This window comes from Aulonocara sp. 'chitande type north' Nkhata Bay, linkage group LG12, assembly GCF_057382095.1.
Source record: "Aulonocara sp. 'chitande type north' Nkhata Bay isolate Kocher_YH1m ecotype deep benthic linkage group LG12, A_spYH_male_GT1.1, whole genome shotgun sequence".
Lineage (NCBI taxonomy): Eukaryota > Metazoa > Chordata > Actinopteri > Cichliformes > Cichlidae > Aulonocara > Aulonocara sp. 'chitande type north' Nkhata Bay.
In genome coordinates, this window is record NC_141355.1 from 26,630,479 (window position 1) to 26,654,207 (window position 23,729).

The window sequence follows — 23,729 nt, forward strand, 5'->3', positions numbered from 1 at the left end:
TTTTTTTTCAACATATTCTATAGATATATCATTGTCTGTGGGTTTTGTTTGTTTGTTTTTGTTTTTTGTTGGGGGGTTTTTTTTGGGGGGGGGGGGGGGCACAATTATCCAGTGTCATCATAGCTGTTGTGCAAAAATATTGGCCAGGCACATCCACAGACGAATAAAGCAATCCTGCTAAGGGCTTATGAAAGTACTCTGAGGGAATTGCTAACATTTCTCATAATGTAGACTCACAGTTAACTGCCCTGTTAATATGTTTCCTGGATCAATCTGAACAACCCCATTAGACGACAAGCTCTTTATTACAGGTTTCCTAACTGTAAGTAATGGCTTTGATTATAGCTATCACATACGTTGGAAATATTTCGCCTTATTTGATGCATTAATAGAGGAAACGGTAACATCTTATCATCTTTTCTTCCATTTTGATGTCATACTCCACAAGGGCTCTTCTTACAGTCTAATAACTTCAGATATACTATCCATGTTTAACCTGGAGTTCCTCATGCATTAACCAGTGTGAGATGTTTGAGACTTTTTTTTTGCTGGCTATAGAGCTTGGAGAGCGCTTCTCATACGTTCACCTTGGAATATTTCGGAGCATTAACAAGGTCTAGTATTTATTAACACTTTGAAATAACAGACATATCATGACTTGTCACTTTTCTGTGAAGTTTTATGCATTTGAAGGCTGTTAAACCCCCCGAGCCTAGGGCTTTACTGATCTCCAACTTTTTGTAGCTGGCTGACTAGAATAAGCCCAACAAACATTATCTGTTCTTGTTGTGCTTCATTGCAGATTTTGGCACAGCTTTTTTGCTATCTGTTCACTTTCCTTACTTTGCAAACATTTTCACCCTAATCACAGATTATAAACTGAAAATTGTGGAATAGTGGAATTGTGGAATATGACCACGTTTTAGAAGTACCCAGGAACCATTAGTGGTACTTCAGGGACTGTTATCGCAGTCAGATGTGAGTCTCATTTCCCAGCTAATGTTGATAACTGAAGCGGATTTTGCAGCATATGCCCAGGGCTATGAAGGATGTACTCACTAAAGCTTAATCAGTGCTTTAGCATCTGTTTTTGTGACTATTTGATTATGACGGTGTGTGCGTGGAGGGGGTGATTGTGTCCTCCCTTCCCACATCTTTGTTAAAATTTAATTGCTTTTATAGTGTTTGGCAAAACAGCCTATTCTGATTTAGACTAATTTGTATTCCTTAGGCTTTTCTAATATTTTGTCCATGGGCATTTCTATGCATGGAAGGAGAAAATATTAAAATAATTTCTCTATAATTCAATTGCATCCAAATCTTACTAATTAATAAAAAAAGTTTCCTTGTGCCCAGCTGTGTGTTCTGCACTTTTGGTGAGCGCTTTGCTGGAAACCTGAGGAAGTGCATTGTCCTCTTCAAAAACATTTGAAAGAGTATTTTTTACCCCTTAGCTGTAAAAGGCTGATGGGATAGTGGCGTCATCGTATCGAACAGGCGGCCTTCATCATGGACACCTAAGTTTGTGAATGTGATAACTCGAGAACGAAGTAACGTAGGAGTTTGAAACTAATAGTATAGGTGTATCTCCTATGTCCCAGACTAGTTCTGATCTCACTGACCTTGACCATGACTCAGAGGTAGGGATGGGTATGTTTCAATTCCTTGGAATTGTTTGCCATTTTTGCAAACGATTCCCTTATCGATTCCAGTCGCCCCGAATGACGTCACCACTTTGCGGAGCGTCATTTACCTGGCAGGAAACACAGCGCCTTAGCGGCTCAAACGCTCAAAAGTTTGATTATATTTTACGAGAACGGATGACAACAGGGCAACTTGCAATACTTGAAAAGTAGATATTTCATTTAAGGGAGGAAACACTACGAATACGCAAAAGCATTTGCTCACAAAACACACGATGACCTTAAATGAATGTCGTGTTTTTAATTCCGCTCCGGACTCGTGAATCTCAGCAGCGGCGGTAACGTTTGCACGTCTTCTCCCGTTAATGCGGCAGGTAAATAATCAACTAACAGTGCATATTATGTTAGCACGATCTGCCTTATTACAAAACCTGCCATTACTGTGCGCTGCATTTAGGTGACCATGATGAGAGAGACAAACAGAGTCTGGCTGGCTCAGATGCTGGCAGTTCTTGCTGCAGTCTACCGTTAGTGTCTCCTTTCAGGTCAGGATAGACGAATGTCACCCAGCAGTGACTAAGTTTGTGGTAAAGGCTTGCACCCATTTGCCACAGCAGATGCCCCCGATTATCGGTAACTGAATGTGTTTAATTGTAGGCAGGGACTGGATATTCTTGTGTAATTGCTACTGAATAATTTATGTTATACTTTGTTATTGCTACAGAAGAATATTTATTTTATTATTTTACATTTACATTTTTTTTTTTTCCTGGGGACCCTGTGACACCCCATTGAAGAGCCGTAGGCTGGATCTCTTAAGATCTCACTGTTGGGTTTGTAAGGCCATGTTACTCCTAAATTTCTATCTTCTTCAAAGAGAAGATATAAAACAAAGTTCTAAGCTAATTGAACTTAGTGTTCTCCTTTTTAAAAAAAAAATCGATAAGAGAGTCGATAAAGAATCGAATCGTTAAACAGAATCGAAAATAGAATCTGAATCGTGAAAATCTTATCAATACCCATCCCTACTCAGAGGTCAACTTTTCTGAAAATCTTTGGAACAGGATAAGTCCAGAAGGAAATCACCTAGGATTTTCAAATTCATACCATAGGTCTACCTGCTAGAAGGCTGAGGGTTACCACTGGTTACTATCAACTGCAGACATTTTTTTGTTGTTCATTTGGAACCTGAGTGTTTATTTCCAGACCATCATAATTGTGCTTTCAGGATTGCACTTTTCATATCTCACTGTAGGACCAGTCACAACATAGAACCCAGGAGAGAACAACAAAGGTAGAGAATAGCATTTATCGGGCTGTTGTGTTGATGTAAAAAGAAGCCGATATGTTGAAGCTGACACACTAAATCCTCCATCCTTTTGTTCCTGCCGTATTTGTGTCACACCGAAATTGTCTGGGGATGCTGTGTGGAGATGGAAGTGAATTTACTTCCAATAACCAGAAAGATGCAGTGTTATTTTTGTCAGGCTGTTTGTATTCATACATGGGCACTGGGGGTGGCCTGAGTTCATTTGCAATCGTGAGGGATGTGAATGATGAAAGTCTTATCAAGTCCAGGCCTTGGTACTCTGGGCTGCCCAGAATAAGAATGACATTCTTTGTTTATTTTTTCTTTTAATATTAATTTGTGTGTTTTCCTCTTATGTTGATAGCTACACAAAACTCTTCTTCAAAGGGTATTACCAGAATATGTACACATCTTATCAGCTTGACATGGCAGGAGTGCTTGTGGTGGTTTCATTATGGAGGGACAGGGACTGGAGAGATGTCACAAGCATTTATCTACCTCTTATTTTGCCTTTGGCATTAAAGACAATGCAGCATGTGTAACTGTGCTTGCAGGTAAGATTAAGTATTTTTGAGTGTACTCATATGGTGTCACTGAAGTTTGATAATGGGGGTGACAGTATTTTCACAGGCATAGAAAAAAGAACAGTCTACTCTTTGTTTATATTAGAACTAGACTGTTTAGAAGAAATAGTTTTTCATCAATTGATTTTATTTTCCCTGGACTGCCTCAAAGACATTCTGGCAAACCATCAGGCGACTCAGGAGAGGAAAGCATTGCTCTACCTGCACTGTGTATAGTGCAGATGGAGCGCTGCTGACTTCAACTGAGGACATTGTCAGGTGGTGAAAAGAGTACTTCGAGGATCTCCTTAATCCTACTGACATGTCTTCCGTAGAAGAGTCTGGGGTAGAGGGGGGTGACTTGTCTATCTCCGGGAGTGAGGTCACTGAAGCAGTTTAACAGCTCCTTAGTGGCAGATCTCCTGGGTTGGATGAGGTTCGTGCCTGTACAATGTTGTGTGAAGATCAGGGCCGGTACCTCTAGATTGACAGACCGAGATGGTGGGTCCCATCTTCAAGAAAAGGTTCGGAGGGTGTGCTTCAAGTATAGGGGGATCACACTCCTCCGCCCCCCTGGGAAAGTCTATGCCAGGGTGGTGGAAAGGAGTCCATCCGTCAGTAGTACCTCTGATACAGGAGGAACAATGTGGTTTTCGTCCTGGTCGTGGAACACTGGACCATCTTTACCCACTCGAGGATCCTCGAGGGGGCAAGGGAATTTGCCCAACCAGTCTACATGTCTTTTGTGGACTTGGTGAAGGGATTCGTTGCATCCGTTGCTATAGGCCATTCAGTCCTTATAAAGCCTTTGCAAGAGCTTGGTCCCTATAGCCAGCAATAAAGCGGACTAGTTTTTGGTGGGTGTTGGACTCTGCCAGGGCTGCCCTTTGTCGCCGATTCTGTCCATAATTTTGATGGACAGAATTTCTAGGTGTAGCCAAGTGGCAGAAGGCTTCCATTTGGGTGGTCTCAGAATTTTATCTCTGCTTTTTGCAGATGATGTGCTTCTGTTAGCTTCATCAGGTGACTGCCTCCAGCTCCCAATGGAGTGTTTCGCAGCTGAGTGTGAATGACAATCAGCACCTCCAAATCAGAGGCCATGGTCCTCAGCTGGAAAAGGGTGGAGTCCTGACTCTGGGTCAGGGACGAGTTCCTGCCCCAAGTGAAGGAGTTTAAGTATCTTGGGGTCTTGTTTACGAGTGAGGGGAGAAGGGAGCGTAGATAGGCAGATGGATTGGTGCTGCGGCTGCCTCCACGGCATAGTGAGATAATTACACCTCTGGACTGACTAATATAGGTTTGCTTGTTGGCACACACCTCCCAAGAAGTTTGTACTTTTTGATGTCTGAAATGAGTCTGTTACTAATTAGCATTGATTAGCAAATATCTGTATATCTGCATTTCACTTGTACAGTTTGGTTGTTGAGCTTTATCAACCATCTAGTTAGGGTAGAATACTCAGTCATCTTCATCACTTCTGGTTCCAAAAAAAATAAATTTAAAAAATGGCAGCAACAAAATTTGGAGCACAAAATGAATAAGCGATGTCATGGTGTCTGTGTCCTTCTTTCATATTGTAAACGTTCTGATGACAGACCCATGCATATGTTTATTTAAATGATAATGATTTCTTTTTGGCAACTAAAATATGCGTGCTGCTGATCACGGCTTGGTGATCCTGTCTGCTTGGAGGTCATATCTACTGGTAGAACCTTGTACAGTCCCACTTCAAAGACAGTTTAGTAAAACAGTTAATATTAAAAAAAAAAACTGTTAAGAAATATATGAAATAATTTTTCTAAGTTTCCTGAAAAATTTCCTGCCCTGTGTTGTGTGCATTTCAAATTTGTCTGTGTGGGTATTTTGGTCCTTCCAGTATCATGTAGCTCACTCAATTAAGATTTTAGGTAAGCATAACTGATCTATTGTATACACTTGAGGTACTATCTTATCAGAAAGTACACATTTAAGAAGAGGAATGAAATGCTAGTAATAACCAGCTAAAGTAATATAAAAAGCCCCGACTCTGATCAAACAGAATGCCAAATAATAGTCATTTCTTGTCAATCAATGCCTACAATGCACAACTCTGTTTTTTACCCTCTTGGGGAAGATTTGTGGTGAAACAACCTGGTTTTCCCCTCAAAGTTACTCTGTTTGGTGGATTGTAAAATAACAGACAAATGCTTAATGTAACATTCACGTCTCTTCTGAAAACTTGTTTTTCCTCTCAGAGCCCTTCATTTCAAGGTTACATATCAAACCAGATTAACCTTGTTGCCACATTTTTAGTACACCCCACTAGTTTCCCTGTCATATGAACTGAAATAGCTTTTAAACTGCGCCTGGGGTATTCACGCTAAGCTCACTCCACACTGTATATAAATGCCACTTGTTTTGCACATATTCAACTCTGTATATTTTATATATTTTATTATTACTATTATTATTATTATTATTATTTTTACTATTTAATTTGTAAAAATGTGTATACACACACACACACACACACACACACACACACGTAGGAAAATATTTAGTATACACATCCAGAAATGCATACACTATTATATATTGTACATATATTTATTAGTTTCAGGTTGGCCATTCTTGTATTTTGCTCGTTTGTGTTGTTGTGTTTGCACATCTCTGTTGCTTGTGGGGCTCGCACACAAGAATTTCACTCGCATGTGCTGTGCCAGTGTGCCTGCACATGTGATGTGACAATAAAAGTGATTTTGATTTGATTTAAAAGCCCCTTTCCATGTTTGTTCCAGTCTTGGCCTTTAGAGACCTGCTGGTAGAATCTCAGCTCAAAGCAGTTATATTAGATGCTGATCGGTTCTCACTGGAGGTTTGCTGTGAGAGCTCTGCCACCAGCCAGAGCCCACCAGTAGTTTAAATCAACCTATTTTTGGCAACTTGTAACTGTTTTCAGTTACGCAGTGTGAGTTGAGGCATATTTTGGAGAAACATGTATGAGATATTTAAGTACATACTATAGCCAACCTTAATTTTGTGTCTTGTTTCATGTATTGCATCAATTGTTTGAACATAGTTGCTTACTTAGTAGTTTTATTTTTGCAGTCACAACAAAATAAACTTGCTAAAGAGTTATGTTTAGTTTGGCATGTGCTCAGGCTATTCTATTTACCCTATATTTGTTTGTGTACAGAAACGTCTATGCAGTAATTGTCTTGTTGGCACAAATTATAATTTGCAGCTGGAGCAGGTATTGTGAAAGCGGAGGTATTGCTTTCTTTTGAATTTGATTCAGTAATGTTTAATAAAATCATTGGTGTCACTGACAGCACAGAGATGGATTAGCCACCCACATGTTTTCCTTTCCTTTCAGGTTACCTTGATGGGAATAAAATGATTTAGACACAACAAAAGAATTTCTGTCCAAGTTAAATCTATTTGAATACATTTATTTTTGAAATATTGATTTTGCTCGCTTTTAGGCTATGAAAATAATGGCTTCCATCAAATGAACTCTTTTGTGTCCTTTACTAAATAACTGCATAATGGAATTTGAAGGAGAGGAAAAGTTCCAGCATTTTCGGTCATTTGGTGAAGTATCTGGGAAACCAGCAACACAATATCTGTTTTTTACTGGGTTAGAGGTAACTATAGAGTTACTGCACATTTACTAAAATATATATTTTTAACTTAAAAAAGAATATGCATAAAAACTGTCACATGTCAAAATATGTAAATCCAGTCTCTAAGTAAGCTTGGACATTCACACCCATTTATCCATTCTCTGCGGACCTGCCATGCTCGCAATGTTCAATGAACTGACGTCTCCTTGCTCATTCACTATTAAGAAATCTGTTGCCTTGACTTTTCTTTTCTTTTTTTTATGACTTGGGCTGACCAAACGAATGCATTTCTTTCCTCTTAATGCTCTCCTCCAGTACCAATTCTACACAGAATGACATATTAAAATAGTTATTTTGACTATTTAGACATTCCTCTGTTTGCTCCTTCCTTATAATTTGCACTAACCTGTGTCTCCTTTGTGTTATATTCAATAATTGTCTACTCATTATCAATTCTCATTACATGTGTTTGGCATAGTATAGCCTTATACTGTTTTTGGCTGATGCAGTGACTAAATTGCTCCTGGAATACATAATGTATCTGAGAAGATAACAGATGGCAGAATATATTATCGTCATTACTTTATTATGTCTGACAGTTGGCTGGAGAAAACATGTTGCATGCATTAGCATAAATATCATCTTTACAAACAGGCACGCTCATAGTGGGCCCGCTATCATTGTTTATCACAGATTCTACTATAATCTTCTTGCAGACAAACTTTGACAAGTAAACACATCAGGTTTAGGTGTTTTGATGTAGTCAAAAGAAAGGTAGGATTTTGTTTAAAAGGACAAGGAATCACAGCCTCCTAAGCAACGCTATATTTAAGTATGTGTACTAGGAAATACTGCACAGGAAAACTGTAACAATACTGTGTTACAGTTTATAACCGTAAAAGGCTGATGGGGTATTGTCGTCAATTGCCGGGCGAGCAGCATGGAAACCAAAATTTGTGAATGCGAGAACTTGAAAACAAGGCGACGTAGGATTTTGAAATTGATACATTGGTGTGAGTACTAGGAGGCAGAGGGGATAGCACTGGTGGTTTATTATTTTGATTTGAAGTTGCTAGTATAAATTAATTGTCTTTATTTTTGTACAAGACTTCTGTTTGAACAGTTTGTCTTTACCTTATATAACTTGATATCCTTGAAATTGTTTTCATCAGTCTTAAATTAAACTAAATGCACTTAATTTAACAGAAAAGAAAAGCTATTGATAACTAAGGAGTTTATTGTCTCATCTTGTAAACTACGCCTTAGACGATTCATCAAGTAACTCAAATAACTTTATCGCAAAGAAGCAGATTTTTTTGCTTCAACCCTTCATTTACTGTAAGGGTTTGCGACTAAAACAGACCCGTAAGAGAAATTTAATGAGGGGGTGTGTGTGAGTGATATGGAACCAGTGTCTGTCTAAAAAGAGGGTGAACAGCAAAGATGCAGAGCCATTTCCAAACTGGTTAGCTCAGGTGTAGTGAAACAAAGTGTGTTTGTAGTATTTAAAACAGCAGTGCCTGCTACTGTAACCATCATTACAAACTTTACTGGGAAAAAGCTAGCGGGAGTCCTTACTCAAACCACCTATTCAGCAAGCTTCAACATTAAGAAAAGCGAACTTAATGTTGAATGGAAGCAGCTACATTTTGTTTTAATCAGCAAAAATCTACAATAAAGCTACAGAAGTCAAAATAAAATGAACTGTTAATACACTGCTTGAATTGGGTAGCTCGCTGAAAGCTGACTGCAGCAATCCCACTTGTTGTTCCAGTGATACTTGCAGCAAGCAGATTTGAGTCTAAAGTGGGGGCATGGGCTACAGCACATTTATTTATAGAAATTTAAATTATTCTAAAATAATAAATTAGATTAATTGTATTATTATAAAGTTGTTTTTTAATTTAATTTTTATAATTATGATTTTTTTTTACTATTATACCTGAGATGGCTGAATGCTTTGCTTCTTTGCTATTGCCAGATGTTACTTTACAGAGAAACATAGTTACTTAAACATGCACACAGATACACAAAAATTCTGTTAGCACCAAATCACAAAAATGGTCACCTCAGAGTGCTTTATATTGCTTTATACTGTAAGACCCCACAATATAGAGAAAACCACAGCAAATATTGTGCTATTGTAGGGTCTTTGCCAGTCACACCTTGAGGCATCTGTTATTTGGTGCTATATAAATAAAACTGAACTGAATTAAGAGTCTCACTCAGCAGTATCACCTCAGATTATTTAGAAACAAAAACCATATTCTCGCAGTGTCTTTGATCCCTCTGTTTGTTATGCAATGCTCCAAAAATTACCTGTTGTCCAATTTGTAAAGTGCAACATTTACATTTCTGTTTTAGAGCTGAGCTCTGAGAACCTGCGTACCTGCTTCCACATTGTTAATGGCTACATATATTTGTCAGCTACAGAGTTTCTGCAGGTGAGACACAACAAAAGAACACTTGGACTTCACATAACTCTTATATTGTCATAATACATGTTGGCATGCTGATCTGCATAAGTTTTTACAGAACTGAACCATCTACCCCGATTATTCCCTCCCCAGAACTACGCAGAATCCTTGTGTCGATCGTTTTGTGACCTGCTGAAAGACATCACAAATGAAGGGCGGGTGCAGGTGCTCAAGGTACTCCCATTCCTCCCCTCTCACAAAAAGTCAAGTCACGTAGATGTTGTTTTTCCAAAATCACAGCTGATTGTGTCTCGTTCTCTTTTATTGTCTGGATTTATTTTTCATTGCTTTTGAGTTCAGCCACTGTGAGAGGTTGTTGTGCCTGTGTGGCCACTGAAGAGCAGGTGCGCTGAAAGCACCATTATATCCAGTAAAAGGAGACACATAAACATTTACTCACACAAACTGCGCAAGCACTGCTGCTTATTAACTGACACCCCATTATAATGCAAGAGGAGCTATGACTTCTCATTACTAATAAAAGAATTTGAGAAATGGCACATAAGGAATATCAAACGGCTCACTCTAGACCCTCTTACCTGCAGCATCACCGTCTTTGATTATGAATACAAGAAGCAGCATTTAGTTTTCTTGGGAAAGTAATACAAAATGTAAAAACGCTGCGTCTTTCGCGTACTGTACCATCTATAAAAAGAGGGATTTTCCCATAACGACAGAAGTTTCTTTACATTTTTATGTGGCTGACCCTTTGTGCTCCTTTTCTGGCTTCCTCCTGAGATTTTCCTGTCAGTTTCTCTCTGCTCCTTTTGCTTACTCCACCCTCTGAGGGTCGCCCTTCATCCTTCCTCGCCCTGTGTCCCTGCAGGTGGTAGAGATAGCTTTAAAGGTTAGCCCCATGCTGGGAGCCCACATGTTTCAGCCCCTGCTGCCAGCTGTCTTCAGAGGTATTGTGGATGGTGAGGTGAGTTTTACCTTTGCATCTTGCTCGAATCTACGCTGGAACTGTGTAAAAGGAGGAACCTGTAAAAATATGTTTTTCATTATTCACCACATATTTAACCTTAAATTTGTCTTTTAAGGTTTCAGTTCTTTCTTAAATGTTAATAGTCCCGGCCCTTCTTCTAATTTGTCCTTTACTGTCACTTGAAATGAATTCTTCAAAGACTGTATAGTGACAATTACTGATAAGTCAGCTCAGTTAAAGGTTACACATTCACAGGATTCTGCTGTGTCAGTGGGTCCATCTTTTCCCTCTTATCAAGCTTAATGACTCGTGTTTTATGTAAAACCATTTATGCGTGGTTATTTTTCATCATCTGTATGCATGATTGCGTGTCTATGATCTACAGAGATATCCCGTGGTGATGTCCACCTACCTGGGCATCATGGGTCGTGTCCTGCTCCAGAACTTCAGTTTTTTCTCGTCTTTGCTAAGTCAAATGGCTTCTGAGTGTAACCAGGAGGTGAGGTTTGATGTCTGCCCTTCATTTCTCTCTCCTCAGCACAGACTCGATGAATGTCTGTGGGAGACATAAATGCAAAGTGCCTGTTAAAAGGGAATCAGTGTGAACGAGGCTGAAAGTAATGAGCCAAGGAATTGCAAATGGTAACATTTTCAAGCCCTAAAATGTTGTCCTCCTCTACTGTGAAACTCTGAGCAAAGAAATTAATTGTGCCTAGTTCTGAGATTGCAGCCTTAATCTAAATAAATGCAAAGATGTTCCTCTCTAAGTTGTCTCTCATCATACCATGCTCGTTTTTTCTCACCACAGAGGACAAGACAGGAAGTTTAATCAGAAATATAGCGAAGCTTGAGACGCGTCTCCGTACAAATTGCTGCTGCTCTTTTTTTTTTTTCTTTTTTTTTTAATAACCCTTTTTTCTGTCCTCCTTATTTCTCTTCCTCCTTTTCTCCGCTCATCAGATGGACCAGTTGTTGGGCAATGTTATAGAGATGTGGGTTGACCGAATGGACAACATCACTCAGCCTGAGAGGAGGAAGCTGTCGTCGCTGGCTCTGCTTTCCCTCCTGCCTTCTGACAACAGGTGAGAATCATTTTTGAATTCTTTTCTGTGTTGATTTTGCTTTAAGCTCATGAAAAGTGGGTTGAACTGCATAGCTGACTTTAGGGCACAACAGGGGGAAAGTAATGATGTTCTTGGAAAATTATTTAGTAGACTCTTGTTCATCATTACAGATATAGGTGGTGAAATTATCCTGTATATATTTCTCCTTACAGCCATAAAATGCAGAACAGCACAACAGCTTAACGGGCGCCTGCTTTAACACTCTGGGTGCCAATTATATGTCAGCCGAGCACCACAAATGCGGATACTGATATACACACCTTATACAGGCCAATGCAGACAGCTGGGTTTTCAGACTTGCATATGGGGGCGAGAATATATTGTCAGAAATGAAACGACTTTCCATCTCTTTTTAAGACTTAATGTCACAAGCTATAGTAAGCGATGTTACTTAAATCTGTAATTCATCATCCTTTAGCCAAAGCATGAAACACATTTGTTTATGTCTCTCTTCTTCTGGTGGATTATTGTCCCGACCGTAAACACTTTCTGGGCAACACCTCTCGCTATGATAAATGAAGAGATAAATACGTGGATACGTGCTTACAGACACAGAGTACCAGCCCTCTTACATTGAACTTGAACATTTTCTGTGCCGTACTGACAGAAGGATGATGGTAATGATACATGTTTATATGTGCAAGCCGTCTTTTTTTTTTTAATTGTTTTTGTTTTTTTCTATTAAGCTGTCACCTTAATTTCCCCCCCCCCCAGATGTAACGTTGAGCATTTTCATATGAAAGCCTGTAGAGATTTACTTGCTTTTGGAGCAGGCCTCAATAGGCCATTCTTTGGATAGAAATTTGCCTCAAAGATGTTGCAAATGCGTACGATAAGATCCACAAGCATAAACTAAGATTTACTGTTGTGTTCAATGATTTGTATGTAACTTACGAGGACTCACAAGCATGCGGTTCAATCCAAGCACAAATATGAAGCAATCTGACCACACGTAAAACTGTTTTGCAAATACGTACATCATAAAGCTGAATAAATGCTAATCATTTACTCACAACTCATTAAGTTTAGCTCACAAATCTTGGTTTACACTCGTGGATCATATCGGATGCTTTTGCAGCATTTTGCAGTCAAATTTCTCTCCATACCATTCAGGGTACTACAGTTTTTGGTACTTAGGCTTTGTAGCTTTACTCATTGGTTCCAAAATGGAATTTATGGTGAAGTTCCTTTAAAAAAAATAAATTAAAATAAAAAATTAGCCAATTTTGCAGCTTTTCCCCTAACTTTAAGTGACTTTTTATGCCAGATAGGCTAGTCCCAGTGTTTCAGAAACTGCTGATCTACTAGGATTTTCCCACATAACCATGTGTGGGTTTTTCAGAGAATAAGAGAAAATATCAAGTGACAAATGCCTTGTTGATGCAAGAGGTCAGAAGAGAATGGCCAAACTGCTTCGAGTTGATAGGAAGGCAACAATGACTCAAGCAACCACTTATTACAGGCAAGAGCAGCAGAAGACCACAAAAGACACTGCTCCTATCAGTTTGGAACGGGAAACTGAGAATACAGATTGCAGTTCATCAAATTTTGAGACCGGAGGAAAGTTGCCTGGTCTGATGAGTCTTAATTTCTACTGTAACATTCAGATGGGACGGTCAGAATTTTAAAAACCTGGTTCTGGCCTGCCATGGATCAACAGTTGAAGATGCTAGCGGTAATATAATGGTTTGGGGGATGTTTTCTTGGGAAACTCAAAGATCTCAATGGGAAGCGGTGAAACAGGACATTTGCATCATGGATAGTCAGCCAACAAGTCTGTAGCGACTCTCTGATGCTGTCATCTCTCTATGGCCCAAAATCTCTGAGGAATGTTTATAGCACCTTAGTTAATCTATGCTACAAAGAATTTAAGCAGCTCTGAGAAGGCAAAAGGTGTTGAACCCAGCACTAGCAAAGGATACCTAATAACGTGGCTGGTGTTATATATGTAATATGTTATATATGATTTACAAGAAAGAAATCACTAGGGGAAAGAAAAGTGAATGGGATTTACTGTGACAGAGTAGTGACTACTTCTCAAAGATCTCTGCGAACTAGTTTGTAAATAGTTTGTTTTGGCATGCAAGCCATCATGTAATCACTGTGAAGTTTTTCACTTAAGGGTGATTTAAATGACAGGCACTGAGCAGCACCACTAATCAGCTATTAGTTTTTCACTTGGGAGTTGTTTTTGGTTGATAGAATTAGAATTGACAGACATGTTAAAATGATCTTAGAGGCAAAGCCTATTTCCAGTTGTTGCCATGGCCACCAATTTAAGACTGTTATTCATAACCAGGGGCACATATGTTTAGTGATTTTATTTTACCCTCCCAGGATATTGGTAGGTATATTTTACCAAAAGGATCAACTGTAGAGCCACTGCTAGATATGATTTTGTGTGTGTGCGAGAGTTGCCTAAACCATCAGGCCAGTAATCTTTATTTCCTAATTAATATTATGGTGACTAGGTAATTGAGCACATTTCAGATTATTTAGCACTGATATCAATATTTAGTCTGATTTGGTACCATGTGTATGTGTAAAATTGCCACACTTACAAAATAAGGGACACATCTGTGTATACTTACTTCTTTCATTCTGATTTTCCAGGTTATGGCTTGTCCTAATGCTTAGTGAACTTTATGTAGCATTGCCTTGGGTCTACCTGGCTGAGAATATGAACTGACAGAAGAAGGAACAGTTGATGTATCAGTGCCTATACTCACTCACACTAACACTTCCTTCCCTGTTTTCTCATTCTTGTTGATGTAGGGGAGAAAAACCCCCCAAGTATATTCTTTCCACTACCACTAACCACTGAGACTCACTCAAATAGTTCACCAGTGACTGTGGCAAGTCTCCAAGCTTGTGTGGTTGGGTTTCATAAACTATATTATTTTTAAAGGTTGTTGATGTCAGTTATATTTATATAGCCCAAAGTGCCAGTCACTTATCTCAGGGCACTTTAGATAGAAGGGTCAAGACCTAACAGTATTACAGAGATAAACAAGACGATACACTTTAAGTAAAGACTTTCTAAAAGTCGGGAGTAATCATTCCCTTTTAACAGAAGTAAAGCTCCAAGAGAACCAGGCTCTGGGAGGACTCTCATTTGTTACAACCGACTGGGGTGATTTTAAAGTGAAAAGTGTAGAAATAGGAGAAACAATACGACAGGCTGTTGACAGGTTGGCCGGGCTGGTAAGTGAGGACTGGGAAAATACACCTCTGCAGCCAGATATATCTGCAGAATGGCAGGCAACAAATGACAACAGAGTGAAAAAAACACAAACTGAAAGAGAAGACACAGTTAATGAGTGTTAAATCGATAATGGCTTATGAGTGCATTAAGAGTGAAGTGAGTCAGGAAGAGGCTGTTTCAGCAAACCATGCTAAATTATATGAGACTTGAGAGTTTAGGCCTAATCTTACAGTGTCTTGGGTACATGGTAGTGAATTGTTATTTTGGAAACTAAGGAACTACAAGCAAGTGTGAACTCATGAGATATAAAATTTTCTGTTGGAGTCATGTAGTAGTTGTGTGATTGGTCTCTAAATGCTTTATATGTAAAGGGGTTTTAAACTCTGGAGTTTAATTGCTAGTTTTAGGAACGGAGTAGTTCAACTAGAGGCTCTTCAAATGGCTGTTATGATGCAATATATCTTTTTTAATGTAGAAATACAGACATAGTGATATAAGTGATAACTGTGAACCAATAATCAGATAGGATAGTTGATAGATAGTCTTATCTAGAAGTAGCAACTGGGCTAGTTTTTATTGTAAGATAGAATTACTATGAATTTTGCCCATATGAAATGCATATAATGTGAAAAAATTGTTTCCTCTGGAGAACTGTGTGGACAACATGATAAGGCTTTGTTGTGTAACTAATAAAGTAAAAGCAAAATAACACTGTCCCATTTTTTTTTTCCAGTGAAAATGTACTGATGATGTCAAAAGCGATGGTGAGATCAGCATGAGTAATGAAGCTTTGTTCTCTGTTATCAGCGTGATTCAGGACAAGTTCTGTGGCATCGTCAACATTTGTGTTGAGGCATTACATGATGTAATGACAGAAGATCCTGAAACGGGCACTTTCAAAGAGTAAGTATTCATATTTTTTTCCCCTGACAAATGAAGAGCAGAAAAAAACTGTGCTTATAAACGTGGAAATTATACAGTCCAAACCTTCCCATCATTTTTTTCCACAAATGAATGGAGTTTGTAATTTTGACAAAACTCATGCATAATGAATGAAGACGCCCAAAAGTGCTTGAAGCACTACAAATGCAGATGCGATGCTGAAGTTGGAATTTATCAAATGCAAACCTCAGAAGAAATATTTTGAGATAAAAATTAATTTCATGGGGGCAGCGGCTCACTACAGGGAAAACAAGGAAAGCAAATGAGAGATTGACTTGGTTGTATTTGCACCTTGATAAAGCCTCACAGTAATGCCCGTGTCTGAGTTACCATCACTTTCTCACTGTGGGAAAAGTTACTGAGTACAGCGCTCCTTACACTTTGAACCTCCTCTACATATTTCAATATTTTTGGTCTCTTTCTCAGCAGTTTCTTAGCAGATGTTCACCAAACATAGACACCTATTCACTGCTGTGAAAGATGCTCAGCACCATACTAAGATCTAATGGTGTGAAATGAACTGAAAAGCTGGGAGCAAAGTCTACTGTATGCGTTTGTTTGCCAGTGATATGTTGAATCGTTTTGGGTCCCTGTTGGGTGTGACACGAGCAGTAATATATTTGTAGATGAACATATTCCTCTGAGCGTTGTTTGCTGTTTATAAATGCAGTCAGCTGAGACAGAAAACAGTGAGTAATACAATCATTCCCCTTTTATTTTGGAATTACGTAAACTTTTAAACGAACAGACCTGTGTTTTCGTGAGTGGTTTAGAATTGTTCTTGCATAGTGTGAAATGAGAAGTCCTTACGGCCATGAATGAATTTCAGTAAAATAACATAGTCAATTTGGCATGCTACAGTTTTTCAGTGTTAACAGTACAAGATGTTGACTGTAGCTTCTTTAATGACGTGCCCAGAAGAGTTACCATTTACTAGTCTGCATTTTTGTCTACCCAGAATTGTGAGTTAATTAACTTTTGTCACTTTGAATGTCATTGGTTTAGGTGGAATAGAGTTAAAATTTCTGATCACGAGTTATCAGTAGCTACGCACCACAATCACAGTGTGACATTCAGGACCCCCCCACCTTATCTCTACTCACAATAAGGCTTAAGTAAGGACAAAGGAAATAAAAGACCATACACAGACTGTATACTGTGCACAAAGGTTTTACTTGTAATTCTCTCTGCATGCAGATGAACCAATATGAATAGCATTCAGGAAAAAAGGGGTGCCAGAGGGTTCAGCATTTGGAGTGCCTGTGTATGCATGCTGCCTGTTCTGAAATTGTCTCCTACTGTGTAGGTTTATTTGCGGTTATTAATATTGAGTTGAATATTATTGTGTTTGCAGCTGCATGCTGATGAGCCATTTTGAAGAGCCCAAGCTGAGTGATGATGAGGAGCCACCAACTGAGCAGGACAAGAGGAAGAAACTGGTGAGTGAAATGTGTAATTCATACACGGTACAGATCTAATTTTGAAATCTTTAAATCAGTTTTTCTCTTGTTTCATTTCCATTACTGGATAATAGACAAATAGCTTTAATAATGAATTTATTTCTTATTGTTTTGAGTTTAATTGTCTGTTTATCAGAGTGTCTTTCTGTGTCCCGTGAATTTAAAAAAAACCCATCTGTTCTTGTGATAGTTTATGCCACTCTGGAACTCATAGAGTAGATGCAGAGAAGAGCATAAAGGGTTCATTCCAGGCAGCGAAAAGGAAAACGGTCACTTTATGTAGTATGTTGTCAGACAGCAGTTCAAAGCAAGCTCAAAGCCTCCTGCAAGTCTTTAGATAAGCATGAATGTCAGTGAGTACCCATATGTGGCCCCTAGGTGGGAGATGTACACCAATTAAGTGGTGCATGTATGTATGAGCATGCATCCTCTGAGGATGCTTCCTGTACCACTTTACACTGTGAAAGTTCACGAATCGCTTCACTCATTCACACTATTGTTTAGCTATATTGTTGGTATCAGTGGTCTTCTCTAAATGTGTGCTTAGGCAAAATTACATTTTTTTTTTTGTACAAATGGGATTTTATTTGTGTTTGAGTAAATATAGCTATATTTATATTCTTGTTTTACTTTTCTTTGCATGTGTGTGCGTGCTATTTGCTTGGCAGCATCCCAGTGCACTTATCACCTCAGCCCAGACCCTGACTTTTTGCTCCAAGGAAGAGAGGAGAGAAGACTTAAAGTCGCACCTCTCTCTGCTTTTTAATGTTTGTGAGTGTGTGTGCTTGGAGACGTGCATGAATACATGTGTGCAAGCAATGGGAGTGCCTGCATGATGGACTTTTCTATGTGAGGCATAAGTTGATGAGAAAGGAGACTAGTGACACTTTTTAGCAACGGTGTCTGCATCTGTATGAAACAAAAATGTGCATAAATGTCTATATTTTTCTGCTGGTCTCAAAGATCTTGTGAGACACAGGTATCATTATTATTATTATTTTATTTTTATTTTATTTTTTTACATTGTTTTCTCTCTCATGTTCTTTCTCATCAGTTGACATTGAAAATCAGTGATCAGCTAATGTGAAAAACCATAATTTTTTTTGCTGAAATTTAAAATCGTTATCTCCATGTGGCTTGATTATGTTTCAGGTCCACTTCTGAGTGAATTTATTTTTTCCAGCTTTCATCAGAAGCTGCTTCATATGTCTGCCATCTGCATCACTGGGTAGCATAGGGGTTTGTTTGGGTCAGTGCCGCATAAACAGCCCTGGATACTGGCACTTAAGACATGAAATGTCACATCTCTAGAGATGAAGAAGCTTGAGGTAGTGGAGGAGGTGAAGCAGGCCCAAATAGATCTGAACACACCTCCATGCATGTTTTATTGGAACTGAAGTCCGATAGAGAGGTGGAATCTCTCCTCCTGCCACCCTGTGCAGGCGTGTGGATAGTCATGTTTTCCTAAATTTAGCCCTTAATTTAGAATTTTCCCTTTTGAATAAAATGTTTTTTTTAATAAAGTACATTAAAAGAAATTGATTGAGACCATTTTGCATAGAAAACCTTTGCAGATAAATTTGCTTTCCAATACCATATACTGAGTGTTGATTTATCACAGTGGCTGTCAGTTAATTACAGGAAAATATATAATGCAGAATGAGTTCTGTTTTGTTAAACCACTGACACATTTTCTAGTGTTTCTTGCAGTATAGTGAAAAAGTCTTGAAACATCCCTTATTTCTCTATTCTGTTAAGAAAAACGAAAAGTTCTGCACCTGTTTAAACATGTGGAGCTATGCAGGACATGGAAATGGAGTTTATAAGGGAAAAGCAGACTTCTATTGTAGCAATTCTAACGCGCTTAAAAGTTGATATTTGGTATGAACACATTTATTCAACACAGCCTGAACTCTCCTGTTTTGCTAGATTTTTCATTCTGTATACTCTCTTCCTCATCCCTCTTATATGCCGTGCATTGCTTTGGGTGGTTGACTCCAGGTATTTAAACTCATCAGCATTCACTATATCTACTCCTTGCTTGTTCACCTTTCCACCTGTCTTCCTCACATTTACACACTTGTATTCTGACTTCCTTCTTCTTTCTTTCACATGCACAAGACTATAACAACAAATCTTGCTCCTGCCATCTCTTCATCTCCTACTGATTCTACCGATCCTTAATGTATTGCTTGCCATTTAGTTCAGGAAGACCCAATTTATTACCTGTACTGACAAAGTGAGCAAAACTAACTGAACCCGTTGTATTTTTTACATCAAAAGTATAACTCATTTACTAATTTATGACTTTTTAATGCATATAAAAATGAAAACGTTTCACATTAAAAACCCAGAGAAACATTAAAAATTATTTTAAACTCTCTTATTTTGTCAGGCAGCCAATATGTTTACCAAACCTAAATATCTTGCATTATCTTGCATTTATCAGCGGTGTACCGGCCTTCTATATGTTAACAAATCCCGATGGGCAAGGAAAAAAATCCATAGTTGTTTCCAGCCCTATCGGCCTAATAACTCACCCAGTGGACCTGTCACTTTGGAAACTGGGATCACTTGCAACACACAACGAAGTTAAATTTCATTGAGATCAACTCTTACTGATGGAACCTTGGACTTACATGTTCGCCCATGAAATCTGAGTATTCTAGACAACCAGACTAAGCTAACCGCTGCTGTGTTTTGGCTTCTGTTCATAATGCATTATTTGATTCCTGTGCTTCATCTACAAGGCCAGTACCATCAAACAACAAGAAGGATAGGCAACATCAAAGACTTAGTCCAGTGGGTACTAATGACATGGGTTCTGTTTGTTGTGTTATGGGGGCACACACACACTTGAGCCCAATTACTCTCTCTCGTCTATTTTTTTTTTTTTTTTTAAACTACACTACGCTAATGTATGTGCACAGCACACATAAAGGTTATTGTGCTGCATTTATGTAAGTAAATGTCAATTACTGATTGAACTACAACATAAAAGTAAAAAATACGTCTGCCCTCTTGCAAACAAATCTTCAGCAATAAGTAGGTATATAGTGAGCTGGCTGTTTTCCAAACCTAGTCACTGAATAGTGATCCAGGAAGGTCACACTCGATTGAATACTTTGAGCAATGCAAATAAAATTCCATTTGCCTCCATTGTAGTGTTTGGACCATAGAACTGGAAAAAAAAAATTCAATACCTATTTACATAGCAAAATACCACAAGGTTTAATTTCCATCTTTATGGACTGCTTAAATAAGCAACCCTTGTACTATTTGTAATAGTGTGTGTTGTAGGCAGGTACCTTTCTCAAGGGCAAATCAATAGTAATTGCTAAGGAAGGAATGTGTACACTAATGAGCCGCAACATTAATTTGTGTAGCTTCCTCTCCTACTGCCAAAATAGCTCTGACCTCGAGAAATGGACAAGGGACGTAAGGAAATGCTCTGTTTGCTACTTTATTCATATTTTTCTTTTTCTTTGTTTTTGTTTCTTCTGTTTTTTTCAGACTACATGATTTGCCAAAAAAATTGTGACCCAGTTACAGTACAATTAAATAGGACTTGTTATAGGGAAAGCACAGAGTTAGAGAATCTGGGATACTACACACATAACATTACTAAAAGAAAAGTTGGCGAAGTTAATTTTTTCTTTTTTTCTTTAAGTGTGTTCACTTACACACACACACAGGAGGCCACAATAAGAGTTACATGTTGCATAGTCTCGGAAAACCTGTTCCCCTGCATGTTTTCCACATTCCACTCCCCCCCCCCCCCATTTGTAACAGACCCCTGACACCCCCCCCGGTGTGAAAAATTGATGTTGGACATCAGCTCTTGGAATTGGACTCCACATATCACTATGCATATTACTTCTTATGGGTAATTATATGACAGCTGCGTTGTAGCATCCCAGGTTCACACCAGCTACATATCCTCATTTTCGAAGTCTCATGTGGTGTGCTTTACTGAGGAGTACAGCAAATGTTTTGTTTGATGTAATTTCGATTTATTTGAACAGAATGCTAGGTTTAGTCATTTATAGCATTTGCTCAAGATGTGTAACTGATGAGATTTTTGTTCCAGGCTATTAGGCTAATGAGTTGATCTTCAGTACCGCGTTATTCTGGAGTTGGTATTGGAAGGGTTTGGTAAAAATGATAGTGATATAACAATTATTTTCAAAGTTGTTCTATGAATGTGAAAAGTGACAATGCTACAGTCAATCTCGGGCCAGCAGAAGTTTGACTGCAGCTCTACCTGAATGTTGTTACACAAATGCAATTACATTCATAAATAGAAATAAAATTGTATATATTGTATTTAGGTAAGAAGCATTCATTGCATCTTTGTACCAAAACAAAAGATTTTGCTTTACAAAAAACACCTTCAGATTTAGCCAATGCCAGTTTGTCATACTCAGATGTGGGACAGCAAGTTGGCATACAGGCTTCTTTCTTTCTTTCTTTACTTATTTTTTCAAATTGCCATTTTTGAGAAAATGTAGTTGGTGTTTGTTTGTTTTTTGTTTTGTTTTGTTATGTTTGACAAAATAGGCGAAAAATTGAATTAGCTAAAGTCTGCCAATTTTAAAGTGTATGGAGTTTGACATATTGTCCAGCGTGGTTTAAAATCGTAGATAAGGAAAAAATATTCCTATCACATTGTTGCACTGTGGTTGATATTGCTCAAAATGAATATAAAACAGTTTTTCAAGAGAATACTTATTAATATTGAACGTTTTCTTATTTTGTGCAGATTAGCCAAGTAACTAATATGGCTCCTTAAATAAAAATTTAATTAAACATGCTTGAGTTATTAAGATGATAAATTAAGAAAGTTGGTGCATTTAAAATTCACATTACAGGTTTTCATTTCTCAGAGTTAACCAAAAGTATTATTTAAAGCTTTGATGAGCTACCAATGAATCTTTGAATTGATCTTGTCATTCAACGGTTTTTCATTATTTCATTTTAAAGAACAATCAACTTGCCTCCAAAGGTCTTCCAGAGGTATATATTTATAGGAAATGAGTTTCAGTGTGTTATCAATTCACTCTGAGTCACACAAAGCATTAGTAATGAAGACTTGTCATTCTTGCTTTATTATTGCTCCTGTTCTCAAGCAGACCATTGGTGTCAGCATAATTTGGTTTTGTTGAATAACAGACCTCTCTGTTATTTTGTAGCACAAGATATAAAGATTTTCCTTTGTACTGCCTAAGACATACAGAGTTATCAAAATTAGTTTTCATCTCTGTCGGTTCCCAGCTTTATTGTCCATGAGAGTAGTCGGAGTTGACATGATTGCAGTTTTTTTTTTTTTTTTTTAATTGGCAAGCGATATAGAAAAGCTAATAGGCTTATCGAGACATATGCAGAATATTGCATTGTGTCTGTAAGGCAGTACTCGGAATGCTGTCATTGTGTTCTGTTTGGATAGTTGACTAGAGTAAGTTATTATTGGTAAGTTAAAGTAAATATACAGATTGATCTGCAACCCCAAAGCCATGCAGTATGTGGTTTAGCAGTATCTTGCTGAAATATGCAAGACATCTGGATCGGACCACATGTTGCTGATAGTGCCCCCATACCATCAGAGGTACAGCGTCCATGTTTTCTACAGTGGATTTCAAATTTTGATCCATCTGCCCACAGAACAATTTCCCACTTTGCCTCAGTGCATTTTTAATCAGTTTTGTCAGAGATGACTGCATTTCTGGGTCATTTTCACATATTACTTATTCTTTGCATGGTAGAGCTTTGACTTGCATTTGCGGTTGGCACACACACAATGATTTCCTTCTCTTCTTAGCCTATGCAGTGATTAAAAAAAATCACTGCATAGGCTCATTGTTTTTAATTGAGTGCTGAGGACCTGAAGATCATGAGCGTCCAGTGTTGAGATTTTTTTTTCTTTTTCCGATTGGTGAACCAATGCACATCTTTACTTCTGAAGAAAACTGTGTTTCTAAGATGCTATCTATATGTATACAATCTTGTTACTGATCTGTTGCCAGTTAACCTAATTAGTGGCAAAATGTTTCAAATTTTTCCTCCAGTGGTGTCTGTTTAGTACCACTTATTTTTACCCCCTGTCCCGGCCTTTTTCCAGCATGTTGCTGCCATGACCTAGTTCACTATTTCATGAATCTTTTGTGAAACAGTCAAATGTCTTATTTTAAACATTTGATATGTCTTCTATTGTGACACTCAGCTGAATGTCACAGAGAAAATGAGAAGCATTAGGAAGGTAACCAGAAGGCAGTTTACCTCCATTTCCATGACTTGCATTAAATCAGTTTCTTAGATATCCACACAAGCTTCTGCTCGACTAATGAGGCTAAAACAGCAGATAAAAACATGAGATTTTTTCATCCATGAGCTACCTGTAATGTTTCTTATAAATGATGCATGAAACAAACATAAATGCCATCATATTTGGGCTGAACAGACTTTTTTTTTAATCACTC

At 38.2% G+C, this 23,729-nt stretch overlaps 1 protein-coding gene across 1 annotated transcript in view; it reads left to right on the forward strand.

The window, feature by feature from the left end:
- Positions 1-23,729, forward strand: part of ipo11 (importin 11) — a 138,380-nt gene that overhangs the window by 91,676 nt on the left and 22,975 nt on the right. Inside the window, exons 23-29 of the mRNA XM_086314682.1 lie at positions 9,485-9,564; positions 9,691-9,771; positions 10,424-10,519; positions 10,908-11,021; positions 11,483-11,604; positions 15,659-15,754; positions 17,148-17,232. Of these exons, the coding sequence (XP_086170808.1) occupies positions 9,485-9,564; positions 9,691-9,771; positions 10,424-10,519; positions 10,908-11,021; positions 11,483-11,604; positions 15,659-15,754; positions 17,148-17,232 (674 nt within the window). The remainder of the gene's footprint in view (positions 1-9,484; positions 9,565-9,690; positions 9,772-10,423; positions 10,520-10,907; positions 11,022-11,482; positions 11,605-15,658; positions 15,755-17,147; positions 17,233-23,729) is intronic.